This window comes from Palaemon carinicauda, chromosome 6, assembly GCF_036898095.1.
Source record: "Palaemon carinicauda isolate YSFRI2023 chromosome 6, ASM3689809v2, whole genome shotgun sequence".
NCBI classification, from domain to species: domain Eukaryota; kingdom Metazoa; phylum Arthropoda; class Malacostraca; order Decapoda; family Palaemonidae; genus Palaemon; species Palaemon carinicauda.
The window spans coordinates 120,721,939-120,748,265 of NC_090730.1; the positions used below are offsets into that span (position 1 = coordinate 120,721,939).

Below are 26,327 nucleotides of genomic sequence, written 5' to 3' on the forward strand. Positions count from 1 at the left end.
GGAGGTTGAGGCACTTCTAGGAGAAGCAAAAGAAGGTGAAGTACATTTGGAGGTTGAGGCGTTTCTAGAGTGTGAGGCGCTAGGAGTTGAAGAAGATCTGGAAGATGAAGGCAAGTTGCTTCTGGAAGATCCTGCCGACAGCCGAGGAGGGGAAGTGGAGGCTCACCTACAATCCTCCTCCAAAGAGAAAGGATCTAGCAGTTGTACAACCCTGTAAGCATGCTCCAAATAGCCTAAATGCTCAGATGGAGGAGACCGTCTACGAGAGCAAGGGTCAGACACTTGCTTAGTAATCCTTTCAGTGCTACCCTCGGGAAGATTGCCTGGAAAACAAGTCCCCCTCTGAAGACTCCAAAGGTGCCTGGGAGACGACTGATAAACTGAAGGGCCAGCATCCGCTGAAGCAGGGGCTATAGGCTGTTCCTGCTGGTGTCTGAAAGATATTAGAGCCTGATTTAACTTCTAAATGGAGGGCAAAGCAAACGTGAAGCATCACTATACTGAAAGGAAGAATGTTCACCCTGAGGAGGAGGCTCTCTTGTGGAAGAAGGAAGTCAGGCCTTCTCCGACTTCAAGGGAGACCCTGAACACAAAAAATTCCTCCTGAATTTCCTCCTTCCACCATACTTCTCAAACTGGGAGGGTGACCACTCTTGACACTCATTGCAGGGGAGGCCCGGCTGCAGGAGTGTCCTCTGCTGGGCAGGCATAACTGATGAGGATCTGTCTCTCTTGCACTCATGAAGGTACTGCAGGTCTTAGACGGCACCCCTGAGCACTTTCACATCTCTGGAGGCATCCTCAATAAAAATTTTAAATCACACATGAAGTTGCAAATATACGGAAAAAGAAAAATACAAGTTAGAAAAGCTGCCAATATTCCAGCTAAAGAGAACATCTGTACTCACTGATGACTGATATTGAAGTGCTTTGTCAGTGAGCCAGTGAGGAGGGGCTGTTGCCTCCCCACTATCAACAGGTAACTACTAGCCAGTTGTTAATAACTTGTTATAATTTGTAACTGCCTTATTCCAGCTTTGCTGTTGTCATTCCCCTATTTTACAAATGATGCTTTGCATTTGTGTAAGAACAAACAAAAGTTCAGGATGAAGTACATACACTAATATATTTTACAATAGTGTACTTGATATTTTACTCAGTACTAGTGCTGGAGTGCACTGACTTTACCCTTACCCTTATGACAAAAACCCGCCCATTGTTTATTACACTGCACTAGATAACTTTTTATGAAGAACATGAATTCAAATTATATTCTACAAAATACTGTGCAATTAGAATAGATTTCAAAGGATAAACAAGGTTTTTCAACTACACTATTCAGTAAGATATGTTAAAAGTAAGTCCTCCTTCCTGCATATTTTAAATTCTTACCTTCTGTGTCTGATACTGGTCTTGGTTTTTTCTTTTGTTTTGGCATGCTGCTTGCAGTTGCTGCTTGTTTTGATTTAGCAACCTTCAGCTTTTGCTCCAAGTCTTTTAGTCTCTGAGCAGATTGCTGATAAGACATTTTCCTTTGCTTTCTGACTCCCTTTCTTGCTGATGTTTCATTTGCAAGCCTCAGTGCAGCACTGGTAATTTTTCCTTGGATTTCATACTCTAATTCAAGAGCTGCCACTGTCTCTTCCTAACATAGAGAAAAAAGTCATTAATAAAGTATAATTACATTAATATTAAAGCATTATTACACTGCATATGGTGCACTTACAGCACTAACCTGATTATATTGTAAACATTCTGTATAGGTATATGTAGTGGCTGAAGTTTTGCAATAGTTTAACTCTTAATTCCTCTTAGGTTCATAAGCTATTCAGTAAAAAAAAAATATTTCTCTCTGAAAAAACCGATAATTGTTGGAGAAATATTATTATATGATGTATATAAATAAATCCAGATTAACATTAATAACTTAACTGGTGTGTACACACAAAATTTCAAAGGAATCATTATTGGGATACATAAAGAACCTGTGTGTTTTAACAATAACTATATCAAAGAAAAATTACAGTAACTTACCTGTTTATTAATAATCTTGTTAATGAGGTTTTCACTAAGCGTAAATGATGTTCCAACTCTTTTTCGAACTGTGGGTGGTGGCTGACCAGGAGTAGTAGGATATTCAGGCGGTAGTTCACCTGTTAATTCACCTTCGCGTAAACATAATAGCCTCAGTTCTTCTGTCTTTTCTTTCATTTTCTCTTGAAGTGCATCACGTCTCTGCATGAGAGCACTATGCATCTCCATTCTGGCCTGATGTAAGCTTTCTGTACTAGCACTGTCTTCTGTAAATGCAACACATACCTCATATTAATACTTTATAGGACTCTTCCTCTTCTGAATTTCCTGAAACATGTACTATTTCTGCCTCTTCCTGTTTCATATTTCCTTAACATATTTGTACTGTTTAATTTTCTTTTCTTACTGTGGCCTACCTAAGTCTCGCAAAGTAATTCCCCATTAACTATCTTGAACAAGAACTTAGACAGGTGATCTAGCCCCATTTATTAAAATGAGAAATAAGTGAATATTTTCATACACTATTGCTCAGGAAATGTTTTCTATTTAATATTATAAAAGTCTTAATAAAATCTGATCTTCATCTTCTTTACATAACTAAATGGCACTATCTGTATGGTGTGTCATTTATGTAAGGGCATATTTCCATAGTCAGATTTTTGCTGTCAACAATTATACCACAAACTTGGGTAATGTATAATGATTAAAAATATTCTGCTCAAAACCAATAATAAATGTCCCATTTCTAAAACACTAAACAAACTATGGTAGATGCAAAACACTGGATATAACAAAATTTCAGATTAAAGGGATATCTTACCAGCTAGAGAGTTATTGACTAGTGATGAGTGTGATCCTGATCTTGACAAGTTTGATGATGATGAATGAGTTGATAAAGATACACAACTACGTGACAGTTCCACTGCTAGTTCAGGTAACTGAACTCCACTCACATCATTCTGAAATAAAATCAAGTTCAATTAACCCATATCTGAGTGATGCATCATTACCCTCCTAAACTTTGATGCTATTATTTCAGTAACAATGAAATCCTACAAATAATTACTGTACAAGAATACAAGCTGTAATCATTTCCTTGATTATATCCAATAATGTTGCAATACATGTATAGCTCTTCAGTCTTTCAGTGCATGTTGTTTAAGCCCCATACCCGAGATGTTTTGCGGTCGAGGTAGAATTGATGCTGTGCGATCGCCATGGACCAAATTGCTTTGCAGAGCGCTTGAGTCTCTGCGAACCACACATAAACACTAACGTTGCCAGGACCAAATGTTCTTCTTGACACCGATACTCTGAAATAGAGAGATAACATGAAACCAACTAAAAAAATCATATTTTGAAGTAAAATAACGTCATAATTGACAATGCTTGCAGTGTTTTAAGACTGCAAGATAACAATATATAGTAATGAAAAAACAAGATCAGTAAATAATGTATCAAATACTGGGCAAAATTTGTTGCTAAAACAATCGAGTTTCAGGAAATATTGTAAGATAGGTAATAGAAAACTATAATTAAAGCATTTTGGCGTTTAATTGGAAATCAAATAAATAACATATAAGTTTGGTTATTTGGCATTCATATACACCTTTCATGGTTATGTTTAGTATTTTGAAAGAAACAAGAGAGGAATTACTCTCATATTCAAAATATACAAGGTACCCTACAGTTTCAGTTACTGTTAACAAGTTACTACTATGCCTTTCTGTCAAAAAAAAAGAAAAAAAAAAATTCTTTAATATCTCGATACTAATTACTTGATCAGAATGATACTTTGACACAGCACTTTATAGACCTCCCACTAATTTTTGATACTATAATGCATTTTCCAATCTCGTTAATTAAGATGTTTACTATTGTAATAATAAAGCTTAAGCCAATTGAATTGAGTAGGTAGGTAAAGCCATTCGAATACCTACACTCCCTCATCCATCCCCTCTCCTTTCCTCCCTCTCTTTAGACCCTCCTACTATCCCTCCAGTAATCCCAATTCCTAGTCACTCCGTTGTCGCATATTCTACCTTTTCTGTAACCAGTTATATTTGTTAATAACTGATAGAATGGATATGTTGGATTCTTGTTATAATTCTTTTTGATATTTCATAATATTGTTGTATTTCGGCAGGGTGTATAAGAAGTTATAGTCTTTAGCCTATTTATACAACTTGATGAACCTGCCCTGAGGGCTTCTTAAATCCTTAAAGTTCCGGGCGACAAACAGCTACGACTGGGAAAGATAGCCAAAATTCAGTCTTATAATACAGCTTAATACCCATCATAGAATTAAGAGAGATTCAGATAACTAAAGCCAAGCTTTATTCCTTTTTAATGACAGGTTCAAGTTGGATAAATAGGCTAAAGGCTGTAAACTCCTCATAAACTTTGCCAAAATACAACAATATTGTGAGACGTTGATGAGAATTATAACAAGAATTCGACATATCAATTCTATCATTTATTAACAAATATTGCAGGTTACAGAAAAGGTAGAGTAAGCGACACCGGAGAGACTAGGAATTGGGGTTACTGGAGCGATTTGATGATGGTCATGAAAGAAGGGGGAGGGACAGGGGAATGTAGGTATTCGAATGCCTTTACCTACCCACCCAATTCACTTGGCTTAAGTTTTATTATGACAAGAGTAAACACCTTAATTAACGAAATTTGAAAAATCATTATAGTATCAAAAATTAAGGGAAGGTCTATAGAGTGCTGTGTCAAAGTAATATTCTGATCAGGTAATTAGCATGGAAGATATTTAAGAAAAATACACTTATTTTTTTTTACCAGAAATGTGTGGTAGTAGTCTGCCTTAAAAGTAACAGATTAGCATACAGATCCTCTGAGAGTGGTGGTCCTTGATTTTATTATAGCATTATTTTAAATATAAAGATGCAGTGGTATGATTAAATCATGGCAAATGCAATTCTAATAATTTTTTTAAACTATATGCAAAAATTGGAAACTATCACTTTCAGTTCGTGAAAACATACCATGACATGCTGTACAGTATATGTCATCTTATTTCTTGGTTGAAATAGTTTTATTATATTTTAGAAATTCAAAATAAATCTTTATTTTATCCGTCCAAATTTAGTTTGGAAGCAATATTTTTCAATATTCCTTCGACAAATATTTAAGTCATGACATAGGGTTGCAATTTCGTACTAGTTGTCATATTTCCCACAGCTACTGTATTTCATCGGTAACTATATTTTGATTAATACGAAAAGAAATGCATTTATAATTTGTAATTCTCAAAAAAAAAAAAAAAAAAAAAAAACCTGTTGAATAAATGATATCACACTCAGGACTCATGTAAATATTTAAGCGTGTAGTACTTACTGCGTAGTGGCCTCTGTAATGGCAGCTAGTAGATCATCGTGGTGATCTCGGGAGTCTTCGATGGCATCCTCGTAGAGATTAAAGGAGCTCAAGGTGTGCACCACTCTACTTGGACAAGACAAACATCATCATGCATTATCAAAACACACCATGCTATTTTTAAAAACACACATAAAATTATGAATGTTATAGTCATTGCTGTTTGTTTCCCAGATCAAGACTGCAAGACTTCATTGGGATTTAAAACAGCATCATCAGCATTCTTGAAAAAAAAGTACGTGTTTTGATATTTGACTTCAAGGAAGGAGCAATAGCCAATTTATTGTGTTAAACTGCTTTTGTGGAATAGGGGCACTGACAACAATAAACCAAATTCTTATACTTGGTACTTTGATAGTAAAGTTTTCCTTATAAGATTTAATAAAAAAAACTAACTAAACTACTACAATCTTTATATGATACTTGTACGCAAGTTCCAATAAAAAAAATACTAGCCACTGAACAGCAAACACAGGTATATAACTACTGAAAATTATATTTTATTTTCTAGTTAGAATTTAGAATATGAAAATACTCTTAAATTTATCTATTGATGTGAATTTGAAAATAGAATGAACGCTGTACTTTGAAGAAAGGGGACTGCTTATGTTAAAAGGGAAATGGCAGCACATCCTTATAGAAGCTTAGAAGCACAGGCATGGAAGCAGAAGATGCCTTTTTTTGCACAACAAACGGTTGAAAACTGCCTTAGTGTTTAGTCGTTAAAAGAGGCAGCCACACAATATTATTAACTGGTTAAAATGGCCACAACTGTAAGGATATTTAAAGGGTGTTAATGATATTAGTTAAAAAAAATTGATACTAATATCAATGATATAGTATTGGTAGTATCAAATAATTATTCTATTTCATCTCATTCCCTACAAGGTAGGGAGTTCAGATGTGTTATTCATCCCTCAGATTTATGTCAACCTTACCGTTTCGGATCATGCACTTCTATGGAAAATTTTCTCTCTCTGAAATAGAGGTTTTCGAGTTGTTTCCAAAGGAAGACTCTCCGAGGTTTCCGTTTGTCCAAAAAATCGTACTGTGCAATGCCACGATGACTGAGACCCAAGAACCAAGGTAGATTTGATCTGTCCCTCACTTCGTAATAATGAACACCGTACGTTGGAAGTCGTTCAACCACGCTCATATACCTGGGGAAAAAAATCACATAAACCTTAAATTTGTATTACAATAAGTGCAACGGAATTTAGGTGGTCATGTTTTAATGTAAACTATCCCATAAAAACATATTCTAAGAAAAATGTTCGTCCTGAAATGTATCAATGTTTAATTACATAATCTGTGTTCTTGAGTAATAAAGGTCACTGCGTGTGAATTAATTTCATGAGTAACTCCTAAGAAATGGCCTTGCTTATTTTCAACCAGCAACAAATAACACACATACACTCATTCATTGATATATATATATATATATATATATATATATATATATATATATATATATATATATATATACACACATTATATATATATATGTATATATAATATATATATGTATATATATATATATATATATATATATATATATATATATATAATACAGTAGATTACCAGAGATAATGGGAGATATTAAGGAGATAGGTAACTTACTGTAAAATGGCATGGCCCCTAGTTTGTCCCAAAAGCTGTCGATGTTCCTCCGCTACCCGCTCTTCGCTGCAAGAAAGGAAATAAAAAGAGTATTGAATATTACAGAATTAAAAAAAAATGTGATTTAATTTTCATATATTTTAACCTAATTTCGAAAATAATTATTTCAACAATGATGCCTATCAAAAGGAGCAATACAGTAATAAGAATTTCCATTGCTTCTTAACGTTACACATTACGTTTGTAAAAAAAAAAAATCAAAGCAAAAATCACTTATAGACAGGTTGCCTACATTTTAACTTTATTTCACATTATAGTACTTTGCCTTTAGTCAGAGGACTTATTCTCTTCAAAACTAAAAAGGTAGAGGTTCTGGATATATACTCAGTTAGCACATAAGATCGCGCCTAAAACTGTAAATCACAAAATCAGCATAATAATGCGCTACACGTCAGACCTGCATATCATTATAATATTACCAGCACAAGCACTCAAAAGCAATACATTCTACAACAAAAAATCGGGAAAAGGGAGGGCGACTGGATGTAGCGCAGCTGCTTCGGGACCACAAGACAGGTACTAATGAGGCCTTTTACCTGGTCGAGGTAGAGGTATTTGGCCCTCCTCACAAAACACAATCAAAGCCTAAATGACCAACACACATCATACTTGACTCCAACAATATAACATCGCCACTACAATCACAACAGAAAAGCATAAAACCTTTTCTGAGGGGCCATAACTCTTAACCCTAAGCAGCTCCACCATACTTTACAATAAAGACCGTTTTATCAATATAGGTGAGGATTTATTCGTATCAAAAGAAGAAAAAAAATAATTTTCTTTGGTTACATAAAAAATATAATGAATGTCGTTTTTATATCCATTTACTGAGTGTTGACAAGGAAAGGAGAGAAAGAAAACCAAAATTTTCCCACCTTACAAAACCTCGTATCGTAATCATTCAATTCAGAGGGGGAGAAAATAAGAACTGAACTATATATCATTCATTTTCAAAATTCAATTAAACGAACTGTTTCAAGATTTTAATTTGCTATGAAAAAAGGCATATTACCATTAAATTCTTGTCCCTCATTATGATGACAGTTTAAGTAATTAATAATGCGTAAATTACTTAAATTTAATTTTCAATACATACGCCTTTATCGAATATCAAGAGATAGAAACCTTCAAGTTTATGCAATACACTTCCATGCGAGACACTGGAAATAAGATTCCAGATTTACATCCATTTTCTTTTATTCCAATTCCAATCTATGATATGTTAAGAAGCGAGCGCGACTCTTCCTTGCCTGTGAATTATAAATCTCTCATCTTTTTGATGAAAAAAAAAATTTGCTATTTTCTCGAACCTCTCATTTATTCTTACAAAATCGGGAAATAAAATACTACTTGCTACATTTGACTTCCCGTATTTTACAATATACAGAAAGTCTACAACTTATAAAACCTACTAGGTTCCAAGTAGCTGTTTGTAAGTATGACTTTATTATATTTTGGTCAAGTGTATAGGCTTCGCAAAACTCACATGCCTATGATTTTCAGCTGCCATAATCAACAAATAGTCCCGTTTCATATTGCAAGTGTCGTCTTGCTTTCGGCATTAAATTATATATTGTTTTATTACGTTATTTCATTATGAACTTTCAATAAAATATCTGAGATTTATATTTCAGTTGGATTTGTGTTTGTATTTCCGAATTATTATTATTATTATTATTACTATCCAAGCTACAACCCTAGTTGGAAAAGCAAGATGCTATAAGCCCAGGGGCTTCAACAGGGAAAAATAGCCCAGTGAGGAAAGGAAATAAGGAAACAAATAAATGAAGAGAACAAATTAACAATAAATCATACTAAAATAGTAACAACGTCAAAACAGACATGTCACATATAAACTATTAACAACATCAAAAACAAATATGTCATAAATAAACTATAAAAAGTAAATCGAGTGTTTGTAAGTTGGGGACCTTCTGTACATGGATTAACGAAGCCGAATTGTCATTTACAAGATTCTGAATATTAACTTTTTTTCCGTGTTGGTATCGAAAACGATTAGTGTCCGAGGAAAAATTAGCGTCCACTTTATCTCATAATTTTGGTTATTCACTTAAAACTCGATTATTACGAATTCCTTTGACAAATTTAAATTCAAATTCTTCCTTGGCATTTTTAAGATCGCATAATTATACCTGCTTAAAGGTGTCCTAAGTTAAATGAGCACCATTTTCTTTTAAATAGGCAAAATATAATTTAAAATTGCGCTTTTCATAATCAAAAGCGAGATAATGATATACCCTTTTAATAAATCTGTGATAAATTATGATAACTGAAAATATAAAAAGCTGACAACTAAACAAATTTGAACAGAGAATTTTTTAAAAGGCTATTCATCTGATATGTTCTTTTCCTGAACTGCATCTTCTCGTCAGATTATTTTGGAAAACATTCAAAATTAAGGTTTCTTCATTTACATCTGGACTAGAAATCCAAGCCAAAAAAAACTATGCTGCTGGTTAAAATCTCACGAAAAAAATATCTATATAATCCCATAAAATAGTATAACCCCCCCCCTCTCTCTCTCTCTCATGAGCTGAATTATCAGAGTAAATTATGTTATAATAATGTTATACTCCTTTCCAAAGGGAGTTCGGTATTCACATACAATTTGATTAAGAAAATACATATGGTGTCTTTAAAGTCAATATTAAAAGCCTTATGTCCCCAGCATATCGCAAATGATTCATAGTAGTAAGCAATCTTTTCGCAATATCAAGTACCTATTTGCAAAGGAAGATTTACACGGATACCAAGTTTTATCCATCTTTTAAGAAATTTAAAGATTTATACCGATACCAATCTTTATCCATCTTTTAAGAAATTTAAAGATTTATACCGATACCAATCTTTATCCATCTTTTAAGAAATTTAAAGATTTATACCGATACCAATCTTTATCCATCTTTTAAGAAATTTAAAGATTTATACCGATACCAATCTTTATCCATCTTTTAAGAAATTTAAAGATTTATACCGATACCAATCTTTATCCATCTTTTAAGAAATTTAAATAATCAAAATGCCATATATGCAATCCTTTTATTCTACAGCTTTACAAAATGCTTCGATTTAATAAAACTGAAACCAGTCGTCCATAAACAGTAGTAAATAAAAAAAAAAAAGTTTGTTTACTAAAATATTCTTCATAACCTTTTATGTACTAATTAACCCTTATCCTATTACAGAGGTACTCTCTAACCCTTGATATCCAAACTTCTATATAAACCTCTCCGAAACCATCAACGGACGGAAAGTGATATGTTATGGCTCACAAAAGGCAGGTCAGCTAACACCTTAAGAAATCGGCATACTGTACAGTAGACTCGTCTGGAGCCTGGAAGCCCTTCCATGGTTAAGAATTTAGGATGCTGACCATCCCATCTCCCCTTATTTTCTTTTCTCGTTTCAAGGCTTAAGACATGAAGAACCTTCCGCGGGATCTGATTACACAAAAGACACCGACTCAAACACGCAATCGTATTCAAGGCTATCTCAAATCTATCCCAAGGGAGAAATGGTGAAGTCTGAAGGACGAAATTCAATGCTGAAAAGAGATTTTCATAGTAAAAGATATTCAAAGGCTAAAAGAATTTCCCATAATGTTTCACTACTTGGGAATTTTTGTTAGGTCTATTCCCGATTTCCCGTAATGTTGGGATCAGAAAAAGCAACAGCAACATCAACAATAGTCAACGAACTTATGAGGTTCAAAACATACCAAACAACCAACATATTTTCCCATGAAGGCAACAAGCCTTAACGTGACCCAGCCTCCCGAAAAGCAACAACTGAAATCCAACGTGAATACAAATGATGCAGCTGTCTCTCATTCATAAAAATATCTAATCTTTTTCCACAAGGAAAAGAATCTGGAAACTAGAAAGAAAAAGGGAAGAATCCAATAGAAAAAATGTTCCGTCTAACTTCAATCCTAACCATCACGAAAAGCAGTGGGTGTTAGAAAGGATTTTCCCTCATTAAACGAAGGCAAACAACCCTAAATAAATAATATTATAATATAAGTGGAAAACATAAATATCTGATTATGTTTCCCTCCCTTCCATCTTTTTTCCTGCACTTCCCTCCCCTGTGCCTCGTAAAATGCTATGAATAGCAAAAGGTTTGGCCCGATAGGCTGAACCGGTCGGATGCTTGTTAAAATAGGCGAGGGCAAACGTTGCATAATCCATGACAAAAGGCCCTGTCGCTTGCGGGACAATATGAGGGGAATCGATGTCTCACAATAAGCCAAACATTCCACGCTTATAAAACCGGCTTTTGAAAAGAGAAACCACTCCCCGCCCCCCACCCCTTGGGAAAAAAAGATAATGAAAAGAAAAAAATAATGATATTCAGGAATACTAAAGAACAGGTATATTAAGGATCGGCTGAGGTTCGGAGTCACCCCACCATATCTAGATATGAAATGACTGTTTGCCCTTATTATTTTCCTTTAACCGAAAACGGCAATATTCTATAGAAAAGTTAGCCATCAGCATGTGTTTAAGGATATTGAGCAGCATGTAGTACAAAGTGTACCTAAGGCCGTCTCATTGCAATAAAAAAAAAAAAAACAACAACACGACAACAGTGCCGAACTTATATCCATCTAATGAAATGAGAGTGTTATGGGGTCCTTTGACTGGCCAGACAGTACTACGTTGGATCCTTCTCTTTGGTTACGGTTCTTTCTCTTTGCCTACACATACGCCGAATAGTCTGGCCTATTCTTAACAGATTCTCCTCTGTCCTCACACACCTGACAACACTGAGGTTACTAAACAATTCTTCTTCGCTCAAGGGGTTAACTACTGCACTGTATTTGTTCTGTGGCTACTTTCCTCTTAGTAAGGGTAGAAGAGACTCTTTAGCTATGGTAAGCAGCTCTTCTAGGAGAAGGACACTCCAAAATCAAACCATTGTTCTCTAGTCTTGGGTAGTGCCATAGCCTCTGTACCATGGTCTTCCACTGTCTTGGGTTAGAGTTCTCTTGCTTGAGGGTACAATCAGGCACACTATTCTATTTAATTTCTCTTCCTCTTGTTTTGTTAAAGTTTTCATAGTTTATATAGGAAATATTTATTTTAATGTTACTCTTCTTAAAATATTTTATTTTTCCTTCTTTCCTTTCCTTACTGGGCTATTTTCCCTGTTGGGGCCCCTGGGCTTATAGCATTTTGCTTTTCCAGCTAGGGTTGTAGCTTAGCAAATAATAATAATAATAATAATAATAATAATAATGGTTTGATGTAAATGATATTCATAATCAATATAACCACAAGATGAGATCCTCAAAAGTACAACTGATATGCGATCTGTTTAAAAGACACGCAATAATTCGGACACAACAGGTAAAGGGATAAGCACCTTAAGACCGTAATGGGCATCCCATATTGAAGAAAACTAACATTGGTAATTACAGATTGGCCAATACTCATCAAGAGAAACTTGCGAAGTAAACTCACCAATATTGTAAAGACGGGTGGTCACGTATTACGCTGGTCGGTAACAAGTGGCTCTTCCTCAGTTGCGAATGTGTCGAAGATTCGCTGGAAAATATAAAGTATATTTTAAGTACAAGAAATCACGAAAAAAAAAGTTTACATTTACTGTTACTTACGACGTGAGAAAACTTAAGACTCGGTGAACTTTTATGTTGTAACTGCAAATTGAACTACAAATCAACTGTAGCAGGTTTGTGTAAGGATATTACAACTAATGATTTAACACGGTAAAGATACAATTCAAGATATTCATAATACTAATGATAATGTCAATATATCACAAGAAGAAAGGTAGATAATAACTTACTCAGAGAAATCTCCATACGTAGCTTGTATGGCGAGGGCCGCTAATTTAAACGCAGTGTCGCTATCCAATTCCAGCTGACCCTGCGAAAAAAGACATCAAAATCAGTTACATAACTCTTCAAGAACAGGTATTTAAGAATTTCCTATTTATCTGTGTGCATTATAACCACAAATATACGTCTAGATTATAGGGCACTAACCACGATTATTATTATGTGCAAATAAAAAAAAACATATTCTAAAATGAAATCTGGAGGCTGATGGAGTGGCCAAGATGTTGACCAGGTAAAAAAAAAAAAAAAAAAAAAAAAAGGCTGCATCACCAGCCCCGGTGAGGAAGGGGCTTTATATCAAGTAGTCGGTCACCGAATAGTGATCATTCTACCACATTTTCCTAACATCACAAAGAGTAGGGTAAAGCTTAAAATATAAGGTCAAACAGTTAAGCCATGTAATAACTTATTTTAATTAAGTTTTAAATACATATAATAGTACATGTAAATAATGTAGTTAGTGTGATGTGAAAGAAGCCTAAAATATTTGTGCTGCTAAAATACGTTCCATTTTTGGATAAATCATTATTCCAGTTCATTAAAAACAACCCTTCCAAGTTCAAACCCCATCTCAATTGTTAAATATGTGGTATAAATAAAGTAAACAAATTCGGCTATAAAAAGCTGAGCACGTTGATATCTCTTTATTTTATTGTAAAAAATAAACTTGTTTAACTTCTATTTCTTTGGGTTCCTAATTGGATCTGAAAGTCGGATTGCAACTACCACAACTGTCTAAACTTTATTAGCCAACTTCTGGTCTTTACCCTAAAAGAGGAAAATAGTCTCTGGGTGTAACCTAAAAGGAAATGGCTACTGAATTTAAGCCTCATCTAACACTGGGCCTAAAAGATCCCATGTACTGTCTCAAGTTGAGAAGGTTCATATATGAAACAAATTTATACACTGACATATATGAAATGTGGATACGAGTCAGTCTATGACAAATGAGGATTTTTATAACCTAGTTTATTTTCATATAACTGGTCTAATGTGTATTTAGCATTCCAAAATTAATTTTATCATAAGTTGCTTTATAACACATCGTCTGTGCCACTTATGATATTTTTGCACATAAAAATACAAAGATTTTGCATCTAGAAAAAGAATACAATGAAGCTATGAGTCTCAAATATTGTCATACAAGTAACTGTTAATAGCTGTATTTTTTATCAGATCTCTAAATCTCAGTCCTCAATTAAAAAAAAAAAAATAATTATGTTTGATTATGACCTTGCTTAAGTAAAATAATAATTGACGACTGTCAAATATCAAGGTTACAAAAATATAATGAGGTGGGTAAGCATTCCGATGAGCATCTAATGAATGGGACCAGCTGATAAATTATCATTAAGTGGCGGAAAAAAAAAATCTTTTAAAATTTGCCACCTATAATAGCTCCACTAACCTCCATATAACTAGAATTGCTCTATTGCTTAGTTAAAACTTTCCTACATTTGTATTTCATATTACTTACTTGTTTCCCAAAATGCCCTCATTCATAGAATGCATAAATAAGTAATAACTACATTCATCCTTGAAATGTATATGCAACAATTAAGAGTACATATGTCAGCATGAAACAATTATCACAAGAAATAGATTTTGGGCTTACTTTTAAAGATGGGTTTTGTTTTATCACAATTTACTTTATAAGTAAAAGGCACAATTTCCTAAAATGTATGACGATTTTGATAGAAATTAATATTTAGCAAACGTTCTCATGAATAAAAAACTTACGGCAAATAAACCGTAAGAAAAAAAATTAATATAACGAAATTGTAAAAATATTAAAAATATAAGTACAGACGGTAAGTGTTTCCCAGGACATGAGACCGAAATTAAAAGAAGGGTAAGCATGGTACGGAGAGGTTTTGGTGAACAAAATGAGATTTTGAAAACTAAAATGTCACTTTCTCTAAAAAGAATAGTATTTAATTAGTATTACCTTATGCATCAGAAAGTTGGAGCCTTTCTAGCGTCTTAAAACATAGGCTACTTACAATTCAAAGAGCTATAGAAAGAATAATTTATGGGATTAACACTAACAGACAGAAAAAGAGCAACATAGGTGCATGAGCAAACTAAAGCAGAGGATATAACAACAAGTAAAAGAAAAAAAAAATGGACATGGGCAGGAGATATAATGAGAATGACAGATAATACAAGGACAAAAAGAATAACAGAATGGGTCCCTAGAGATTGTAATAGAAGCAGGGGAAGGAAGAGATGATGAATAGCCTCTGTACCATGGTCTTCCACTGTCTACGGATAGTTCTATTGCTTGAGGGTACACACAGGCACACTATTCTCTCTTCATTGTTTATATATGACAGATCTATTTCAACGTTGTTCCTGATCTTGAGATATTTTATATTTTCATTCATTACTTTCTATAGCCTATAGATTTTCATTATTTCTTTATTGCCTTTCCTCGCTGGTTTATTTTCGCTGTTGTTGCCCTTGGGCTTATAGCAACCTGCTTTTTCAACTAGGGTTGTAGCTTAGCAAGTAATAATAGTAATAAAGACCAAAGAACCTTTGCTGGTATAGACTGGCATAGAAAGACCATAGACAGACGGGAGTGGAAGGACGTGTCAGAGGCCTTTTATCTGCTGTGGATATTTTATATATATATATATATATATATATATATATATATATATAATATATATATATATATATATATATATATATATATATATATACACACACATACCAAATAAGTGACAGTATCATTATTTTCTAACAACAATCATCAGAAGATTTTTCCCTTTTAAAGTGAAACCTTATATTTTCGGAAGATAATAGTAACTAAAGGTCAAAAGATGATAACGAATGCTCTCTCTCTCTCTCTCTCTCTCTCTCTCTCTCTCTCTCTCTCTCTCTCTCTCTCTCTCTCTCTCTCTCTTTTAACGATTTTAGGCCGCAGGTTACATGGGGGTATTTTCCTAATGTTTCGGAGTCTGATGCACCTCGTGATAATCCCCAAATTCCCATGGTAGACACAAGACCAATTTTCTCGGCCACAGTTTTGTATAATAGGTGTGAACGTCACTCAAGAGTGTAATGGGGTCCTAAACATTTTCCACCTGTAAGAGGGCAGAGGCAAGTGAAAGGTGAGGACTCGTGATTTTTGGAGGGTGAAATTGGGAGAGGAGTTGGTCACCTTCATGACTGACATAGGACAAGACGATGATGGACTTCGACCTCCCGAAATTCCCACAGGTACCACAGCAGGTTAATCAACCATCAAGACATGTTACATACGTCTGCACACATATAATGAAACTCGTCTCCAGTACGGACATGCCGGAACGACAGTTCCAAATGGACAGGTTACTGAAAGGACGAGGACAGCGTAACTCGATATTTTCTTTCTTTAGAGATTGTTTTGTCCAATATCTGGCCAAACTAGGGAATAAAATACATTCCCTTACTGTCATGTACAACTACGGAATATCATCAATCAAAAAATCGTTGGTAACACTTTCAGGTTTTCTTCTCTATCTTTTCTTCTGAATCTAACAATAACAACTGGAGAAAAAAAAAAAAAAACAATTCCACCCCCTTTCCGAACTGTTAAAAAACTAAAGTGGATAGTGATAAAAATATATACAATCATGAGGAAAAAATAAATTATTTAAAGCACAATAATCAAGACAAGCGAAAAAAAAATCCAAATTATCTTACTTAGTGCTTTCACAAATTTCTCAATTGAACTTAAAGTTGTTTATGACAATTACAAAAATTTGATTCCCCCATGGATAATGATTTCACCAAACCGTATTGATTTTCTGTAAGTTGCACACAAAAACATTATTTAAACACTCAGATCTGTTTTCTGTGACCTTTTTTTCAGACATGCTCACATACAAGTTACTGAAAATATGTAAGTCAGTGTGAAGCTGCTCTAATGATCTCAATTATTATTAACATCTTCCCCTACAAAGCAATAACCCCGAATTTCTGTACCAAAAACATCAAAACTGTAAAATGTCAAAGAATTATTCCATTCAAGCTTTTCTTTTGCATTTGGATTTTCCTCGTCTGTTGTTTTTATTTAATATGTTTGTTGCGGAAAAGTTTCCCATTTAATTTCCGTAAAGTCTTACACACACGCACACATACACGGTCATAAGAACGGGAAATCTGGGTATCAGAAGTATAGTGTTTTAATGACAACTACCTATTAGACAGGGCATCATATCTAATGCAACAATTTTAAGACCATCATACAACTCAAAAGAAAACAAAAACCTAAGTCTTCTTCTTCTTATAATTATTATTATTATTATTATTATTATTATTATTATTATTACAGCAAATATTTGCTACAGTTGTAACTTTTTCGTTGTGTTTGTGGCAACGTTGCTTTCGACATGAGTATTTACGAACATAATATCAAATGCAGTTCAGAGAAAACTGTTCAAACAACTGGAACATAACTCTGGCGTATGTGAGGTAGATAATTGCAATGATTATCCATTTAAACACAGTTTTCAGTAAATGAAAGAAAAAAAACTAAAAGACTAATTTCAGACATATCAAAGCATCCAGTCCAACACAAAATAAAAAAAATCACGCAAAACGTGAATCAGCAAATACACATTGAGAGAGAGAGAGAGAGAGAGAGAGAGAGAGAGAGAGAGAGAGAGAGAAATCAAAACATCCTGATGTTTTCATTCAAATTCCAAGGTCAATATTCATCATGGCTGCGAAATTAGTATGATCAATGGAACAAGAATTTTGTTTAATAAGTTTTTTTCCTGTTGAAAGTTTTGAGCAAATGAGAAAAAAAACTAAATATTGATATCATGAAAATACCTATCAGAGGTAAAAAGAAATACTTCGTTAATGACCATGGGATGCAGCAGGAACACGGTGACCAGTAATGTAACGGACTTGTAATAAAAGAGCATCAACAATTCTTGTGAGAATCTAATGGTAGTAAAACTGCAATACATAAGAAGTAGACAGAATTATTTCTTAAGTAAATGAAAAGAGGGCTTTCTTTCTAAATGCATCTATATAATCAAATTTTATTTGAAAGAGAGAGAGAGAGAGAGAGAGAGAGAGAGAGAGAGAGAGAGAGAGAGAGAGAGAGAGAGAGAGAGATACCATCAGACAACCCGTGTGCAACAAAGGAAGTCAAACATTGTTTAAGACAAGTTAAAGAACCTCAAACTGTGGGACTAAATATCTGTAGAAGGAAAGCGTACACAGTAGATTCCATTGGTGAATGTATGACACAAGGAATCTGGCAATTGGTTGTTGGAAATGCATGAGATTGCTGTGGAAAGGGGGGGGGGGGGTGTTTGAAGCGGTGAGAAGTGAGTCATACTTCCAGGTCGGTGTTGAGGGGGGGGGGGGTGCATGAACCCCCCACCGCTCACGTCATGCTTCAATCCCCACCACACGAGGGAAGTAACATCTCTTCTCACTGAACTCTTCCTCCGCATTTTTAGAATTTATTTCACTATCACAAAATCATGACAAATGTAATTTTCTCGAACATGATTTGACAATTACCAATCTCAAATTTACTGTTCTTTCCTGGGATATATTAATTGTATATATTTGAAATTTCAATTATGAATATTTCAACTTCATATTTTTGCACCAAACGAGGAAAAAAAGAAAACAAAAATCTTGAAAGTTAGTGACCGAGCTCTCTCTCTCTCTCTCTCTCTCTCTCTCTCTCTCTCTGCCTAACCAACAGACCGACACTCATCCACCGCTCGCCAATTGTCCACTAACATGTACAGCTGGCTTAAAAAATGTAGGTACATAAGTCAAGCTAGGAAAGGATAATTGAACAATGAAGCGATGGCACAATGAAAATGAGGATAATGTTCTTTCATAATTTCCTACTACATACCTTATCCATAGAATAATATTATTACTAATCAATACAGCTTGGTCATTTTGGCAAAAGTGCCTTTTGTCGTGTATTTAGTGACTTTCAAAAACATCATTGCCAACAGCTAATCCCACTAAATTGTCGAGTTGCCAGATACCTCCTTAAATTGCCGAGTTGTATACATATTCAGGAAGCATAAACATACATAAACACACATATACATATACATATATATATATATATATATATATATATATATATATATATATATATATATATATATATTTATAACAATTCAAATTCCATAGATAATCGCGTTCTCTATTAATTTCTTTCAAAGCAACCCTTCTTTTTCTGTCTCTAAAACGTGAATATTTTCTTTTGCGTCTTCTAACGCCATTAAGCTAATCAGCTGCTTTTAGCAGTTATCAAGCACCTGTTTGGTATTTATCAGCTTCAGTTCACATGTGGCTTAATTTCTTCTTACTCGCGCAACGCCGAAGAGGTCCTTGATAATACAGACGGTTATATTTTCAGGATAACACTAAACATGGTTTAGGAAAAAATGTCTCAAGTCTCAATATAATATTCCGGCGGGTACTGTATAAGTCTCGGTACAACCAGGTACGACCTAAACTCGACTGATGAATGGCACTAAGAAAAATATATTTTTTTTACGGGAAATCTTGTACAGTTCCATTTCCCGGGATTTAAGCGGCTTGTTTTACACACACACACACACACACATATATATATATATATATATATATATATATATATATATATATATATATATATATATATATATATATATATATATATATATATATATATATATATATATGTATATTCAACCTGATGCGAAAGGGCAGCTAATGAATGCCAAAATGTTGGGAATTTGCTTTAATGCAGTATGTACAATATGTATAAATCAGAATTAACCACATTAAAACATACGAGTTACTGGAAAAGGGAGGGACAAGACTTAGATGTCAACCGAATACTTCTTTTACTTCCCAAATATATAAAACTTTTTTTTTCAAGATAAATTTATGAACAGTATTATTTTGAGTTGATGAATTAGTTATGTGGAGAATTGCCAGAAAATTGGCCCTTAAAAAAAAAAAAATCCCATGCATAAAAAAATAAACACTTGATCAACAGGAGAGAATTTATTATGGGAGAACCATGAAACGGTAGAACACAACATCGACATCACGGTAGACAGTATCTTCCGGCCAAAGGCCACCCACCGCCGACACCACCACAAATCACGACACCAGCTCCACAACTACCAGCAAACCAGCCCACAAACTTCAGCCCCTCTGGCATACACAGAAGATATGCTTCATCCATTGTACGTTAAACGGCAAATATATTCCTGTTTCGCTCATAAAATTTAAGACATATGATCTAGTAATGCATACAACTCTTCAACAAGTGACAACACTAACATCAACTGGCATGCATAAACGTTCATCATTCCATTCAGTGTAGCTCGTTATAGCATACGCATAATAACTCAATTTGGGGTTTATTTAAAAAGAAATCCTTATTTTGCATTTAAGGCCGATCCAACGTTACATTTCTTGGAGCAATATAACCAACAAAAAAATGTTTGCCAACGAGTAATGGTTATGCACATCCGGCTCCGAAAACAATATCTACAGAAGCACTTTCACATGTCCGACAAACATAATGGTTATGATAATTCGTCCGAAGTTAGTTCTCATTAGCATTTTACGGTCAGACGTTATACAAACATGTTCCTGCTTTATTCGAAAGCATTTAATCTAAAACGTAAAAAACTCCATCTAGATAAATAAAAAATATCAATTTAACAAAATGAGATTATGAGAATTGAAAATGCCACTTTTTCTAAAATGAAAATCAGTTGCTCCTACCAGAACTTAAGCATCAGAAACTTGGAGCTTTACTAAAGCCTTAGAATGTAAGCTAGTTACAACTCAGAACCATGGAAAGAATAATGATAGGAGTACCACTAAGAGTCAGAAAAAGAACAACATTGATACAAGAGCAAACTAAAGTAAAGGATAATCTAACTACAAGTAAGAAAAAGAAGTGGATGAAGGCAGGACATATAATGAGAATGGCAGATAATAGATGGGCAAAAAGAATAACAGAATGGGACCCTAGAGATACAACCGAACCAGGGAAAGGAAGAGAAGGCGATGGACTGACAATCTAAAGAAATTTGTGCATATAGACTGGCACAGAAAGACCATAAAGAGACCGGAGTGGAAGGACATGTCTGAGGCCTTTGTCCTGCAGTAGATTATCAACGGCTGATGATATATATATATATATATATATATATATATATATATATATATATATATATATATATATATATATATATATATACAGTATGTGTGTACACACCCGTGAGTAAAATATTTCAGAGTGCAAAAACACTGCCAATGTAACCGCCTCAACCCTGACCCTAAAGTGAAAATACAACATTGAGGGTCATTGTCTCTGATAAACAATAGGTTCCTATCTCATACATAATGTACAAAGGTGAAATGAAATAACAACTAAACAGTATAGATAAATACTGGCAATTCCTCAATGTATTTTCATTCTTAAGCAAATTGGGCAATATGAATTTGTTACCTTTCAATATGCTAATTAGTGCATTCCAAAACCAGGGACAAGGAAAGCTGAACAACATTAAAAATGGTTATGAAATTGTGGTTTCCAAGTTGTTCGGATGAGAAGACTCTTTACATTATTACTTGGAAATCATGATCAAGCTGTTATTATCATTATTATTATTATTATTATTATTATTATTATTATTATTATTATTATTATTATTACAAATAGCTAATTAACCAGCCCAATGAGTCAAGCTCAACTTTACAGAGGGAGTTCGCTAGGCCGTGACAGGCAGACAAGGGTAGACATTATCACCGTCTCGGTGATAATGTCTACCCTTGAAGCTGACCTTATTAGTAGTATGAAGAAACGATCAAAATAAATGAGAATTTTTGTCCTCGTAATATACCAACTTGAATCATAGTTGAAGGACTGTTATTTTCGTCTACAAAAGATAAAGATTATTATTATTGTTATTATAAAACCAAACGACTTAATTCTATTTAAAAATTGTGCAAGGTAAAGTATTAAGATTTAAAAATCAAATCCAACTTATGAGTGACGCAAACGCATTTGCTAGGAAAAACGATTGGCTACTTATCTTCTCAAATAATGCCCATTCATTATAAAAACATGATAACTATGTCTTGTAGCTATTAACTGTTACGAAATCTATAAGCAAAGTAACTGCAACAAGCATGCAAGACTTGTACGAAGAGTTTTCCTTTTTCAGTTACGACGAATTGGGCGTTAGCGATGCAGGATCACAGCATAAATTTTGTCTTCGACAACGTATAGAAAAGGAGCTTCTAACGTTAAGAAATGAACAGTTTGGAGCGGTTGAAAAACTACCATAGTTCTTGACAAAAACTATGGCCGTCAGGACTCTTACCCTCGCAACTGCAGGCACAAAGACAAAGCCGAGTCGAGCGGAAATTTAATTCCCCATGATACAGTTGCACGTCTCCAAAAAGGCAAAACCTGAGACAAAGAAAACTTAACTATCAAACAACGGACATTCAAAGCAAACTGCAGTATCTCGCTGGTGTAATATGATATACGATTTGTAATGTATATAAGGAATTCTTTTACGTTAAAAAAATTAACAAATTCAGGTCAACATCACCGTTTTGTTGTGTCAATATGAATTTGAGTGTAAATGTAATGTATTCTGAGAAATTTAACTCATAACAAAGACGGATTTTGCAACTAGACATTTGATAGAGTCTTCCACAATGGGACGTCCCCCCCCTCTCTCTCTCTCTCTCTCTCTCTCTCTCTCTCTCTCTCTCTCTCTCTCTCTCTCTCTCTCTCTCATAAAATCCTAATCTACGGCGTATTTCCTTTTTGCGATACTCCAAGACCCCCTCCAAAAGAGAAACACAGCAAACGACTTTCCAACGACCGCGGAGATAACATCCAATACCAGCAGGTGATTAAAACGCCATAAAAGAGAAGGAAAGAACCGTCATGAGAATAAACCCTTTGGAAGGGTGAAAGGAACCTCTCCTCGATAATAAGAAAAATGCTAAAATAAATGACCTGGCCGAGAGGGACGAAATCTGTGAATGAGGTGCATGTAGGGGATAAAGGGACCTCATTGAAAGCAACACAAAAGAAAACACTGGTTTGAAAGAATGCATGCACAGTTCATGAAGCCCATGCAACCAAGCAAAAATAGTTAAACACGAGAGGTTAACTGTTTAAGTTACATGAACAATGGAAGCACGAAATAAGGGAACGGTAAATTATGCGCTTGTTGAAAGAAAAAAGGGCAAGAGAAAGACAAAGTACCGGTACTGCACTAGTAACTCAACCAACTCTCTCTCTCTCTCTCTCTCTCTCTCTCTCTCTCTCTCTCTCTCTCTCTCTCTCTCTCTGCGTGCAAGCTCAGAAGCACGGTTGTTATCTTAGACACGCGCTCCCTAAAGGTCCAATAATTTATCCCTTCCACTAAGTCATTTCACCTCAATGACGACACTGGTCTCTATCAGGCCTCTGACCACCGTCCCCTCCGACTCCCACTAGATAAAACTACACCCATGACAACTTGTATATCTAAACAACCCAATTGAATAATTGAATTGTTTTCTAAGACACACAATTCCTATTAACAAGAGGCAGCAACAACAGCTGAATCTAAAAGATTAAAGATCCCGCATGAACAGCAGCGGCAAGGGTCAGGACGAAGCCCTAGACTGACCATACATTCATATGATCAACGCCAACGCCCCTTTCCACCCAAGCTAGGGCCAGGAAAGACCAGACAATGGCTATTGAGGACTTGCAGGTAGAACTATAGAATCCACTACACCCCCCAATCTCTAATTCACAAGTACCGAGAGGTTGCAGACCCTACCATTAACTATCGAGCTTGAGCGGGACTCAAACTCACAACTCACAGATTGCTAGACAGAGAAATGAAGGAAGGGACGGATTTACTGTTGATGTGATAATACAGCAAAACCAATGTACCCTTTCACAGAAGATGAGATTAATCTTGTCACCCAAAATTTAAATAACTCACAAAATGAGATACTTTAATATCCAAAAAGCAACCACCCTACAAAAAAAATTATGAAGGGTAACGCAACTGTCTGTGATTAGATCAGAACAATCTATTCTAATGCCGTAAAAAAATAAAAGTCTGTGAATGGCCACCCAAAATAAACAAATACAGTGATGGTTAGTGTGAGATATTTTGTCAATTTCCAGCCAGTTATGAGATGCAAGACGTATTCACACTACTCGCCCCGTTGATCTGCTTTGCATATATATATATATATATATATATATATATATATATATATATATATATATATATATATATATATATATGTTAGTGTATGCGACCCGTCAATAATGACGGCTAAACATTTAGTTAGACATGCACGCACACAGATTCAACCCTTTCTAACCCATCACCCTTTCCTCTTGGAGTACCTCCTCTCACCAGGTTATGACTACTCTCTCTACCTAACCCGATGGATAGTCTGACAATGCCACTGAGCGTGAACGGAAAGATTATATATATATATATATATATATATATATATATATATATATATATATATATATACAGTATATATAAAACCAGACACTTTCTCTTTATTATATAAGGGAGACATATAAGCCAATATGTTATCGGCCCACTCAATTCAATCATTTTAATTCATAAACAAACAAACCCGATCAAAACCCTGCTTCCTATCTTTTAGATACTTTACCCAAATTTAGCTTTCATTCTGTTATAACACTTTTTCTCGTTCCAATCTTATGATATTCTGGTCATGAAGGTGTGGAAGGTAAATAATTGACAAAATAATTGTATTTAAGCTTGAACAGCAAAATTTGCTTTCTTTATCCTCCCCTTAACTTCACTGGATGAAGAAAAAAATATTTAGCTGATAACCTTCCGAGATTGATATTTCATGTACAGAAAATGGCGAAAACCTGTAATTCAATTTACTCGAACTCTCCAGTAACAGCAGCAATGTTATGAATAAATTTATATTGCATTTACAGATCTCTGTGCTGCAAAGAGTTGTGAGGTCCAGCCCAGCTTTCTCATAACCGGCCAGTTTCTTGCAAAATACAGCTTAATATACTCTCACTAACCCGGTATTAAATAAAGAGGGTTCATTTTATACTTTTCATTGAATATGTATAAAGTTAAATTCATAAGTGATTAAACGCTCAGTTTCTTACACGTAGCCTACGCTGAAAGATCCTTATAAAAAATTATGTTCCCTCACTTGTTAATCTTAAAGGAAAATACAGAAGACACCTTTCACTTTACAGAGGAGAAAACGTGCACCAACTATTTAAAATTAAGTGTCAACTGCAAAGCGCTTAGTTCTCACAGGGCGTCAAGAGGACATAATAAATTCATTTGAAGCAACAGTAATGTTCTTTTACGAGAAAGCGCTGAGACAACAAACTCGTAAAATGGGTTACCTTCAAGCTAAAGGAAATGAGGACTTTTATTTGCCTAGATTATTTACCAAGAAAATTTTCTTGTGGAGAATTAGTTTAATATAGTTAGAGAATAAATGCAGTGACCAAGTTGTGGAATAATCTTCCTAATCGGGTAGCTGAATCGGTATAACTTCAAAAGTTCAAACTAGCAGCAAATGTCTTTATGTTGAACAGCCTGACATAAGTCACTTTTTATAGTTATGAAAGATCTGTTTTGATGTTATTACTGTTCTTAAAATGTCTTTTTTTAATTGTTCATATAGTTATTTTTTTTTCTTTTTCCTCACTGGGTTATTTTTCCCTGTTGGAGCCCTTGGGCTTATAGTACCCTGTTTCTCCAACTAGGGTTGTAGCGTAGCTAATAATAATAATAATAATAATAATAATAATAATAATAATAACAATAATAATAATAATAATGTGCATAGAAACGACATGGCAAAAGGCTACAATGGAACACATGAATGGGTTTTTAGGGGGCTTGAGTCGTCGGGAGAAGAAAGAGATCTGGAATATTTTGAGGAGAGCAATATAGACTGGACAAGTGCCGTCTACCTTTACTGAATGAACAAAAAAATACATCAAAACGTGAAGGATCTTAACATCTAGGAAGCCAGAAATTTCTTGTACCGGAAGGCGAGTGACAACGTATATGAAACTGGGACGTACCACTAAATTACTATTGAGTGAAGGTATATGTAACGGTTGATGTTATGAAAGCTTTCACAAGGGTTCATCTTGAATAACTAGTTGAATAAGCGAATATCAAATATGAAAGTTTTAAAAACTTGTTTCCTGGCCATTTGGGACATTTCGAATGAATAATCTTAAACTTTAACAAATGCAATATACATTTTA

At 34.5% G+C, this 26,327-nt stretch overlaps 1 protein-coding gene across 8 annotated transcripts in view; it reads right to left on the reverse strand.

Moving 5' to 3' along the window:
* Window positions 1-26,327, reverse strand: part of LOC137642636 (FERM domain-containing protein 4A-like) — an 807,510-nt gene that overhangs the window by 8,598 nt on the left and 772,585 nt on the right. For 7 of the 8 annotated variants that reach the window (XM_068375382.1, XM_068375379.1, XM_068375380.1 and 4 more), the window contains 9 exons: window positions 12,955-13,034; window positions 12,609-12,692; window positions 7,060-7,125; window positions 6,378-6,599; window positions 5,401-5,505; window positions 3,206-3,347; window positions 2,855-2,993; window positions 2,035-2,300; window positions 1,393-1,645 (listed from right to left, as the gene is read on the reverse strand). In XM_068375382.1, the coding sequence (XP_068231483.1) occupies window positions 1,393-1,645; window positions 2,035-2,300; window positions 2,855-2,993; window positions 3,206-3,347; window positions 5,401-5,505; window positions 6,378-6,599; window positions 7,060-7,125; window positions 12,609-12,692; window positions 12,955-13,034 (1,357 nt within the window). The remainder of the gene's footprint in view (window positions 1-1,392; window positions 1,646-2,034; window positions 2,301-2,854; window positions 2,994-3,205; window positions 3,348-5,400; window positions 5,506-6,377; window positions 6,600-7,059; window positions 7,126-12,608; window positions 12,693-12,954; window positions 13,035-26,327) is intronic. The other variant, XM_068375384.1, reaches the window with a different exon arrangement.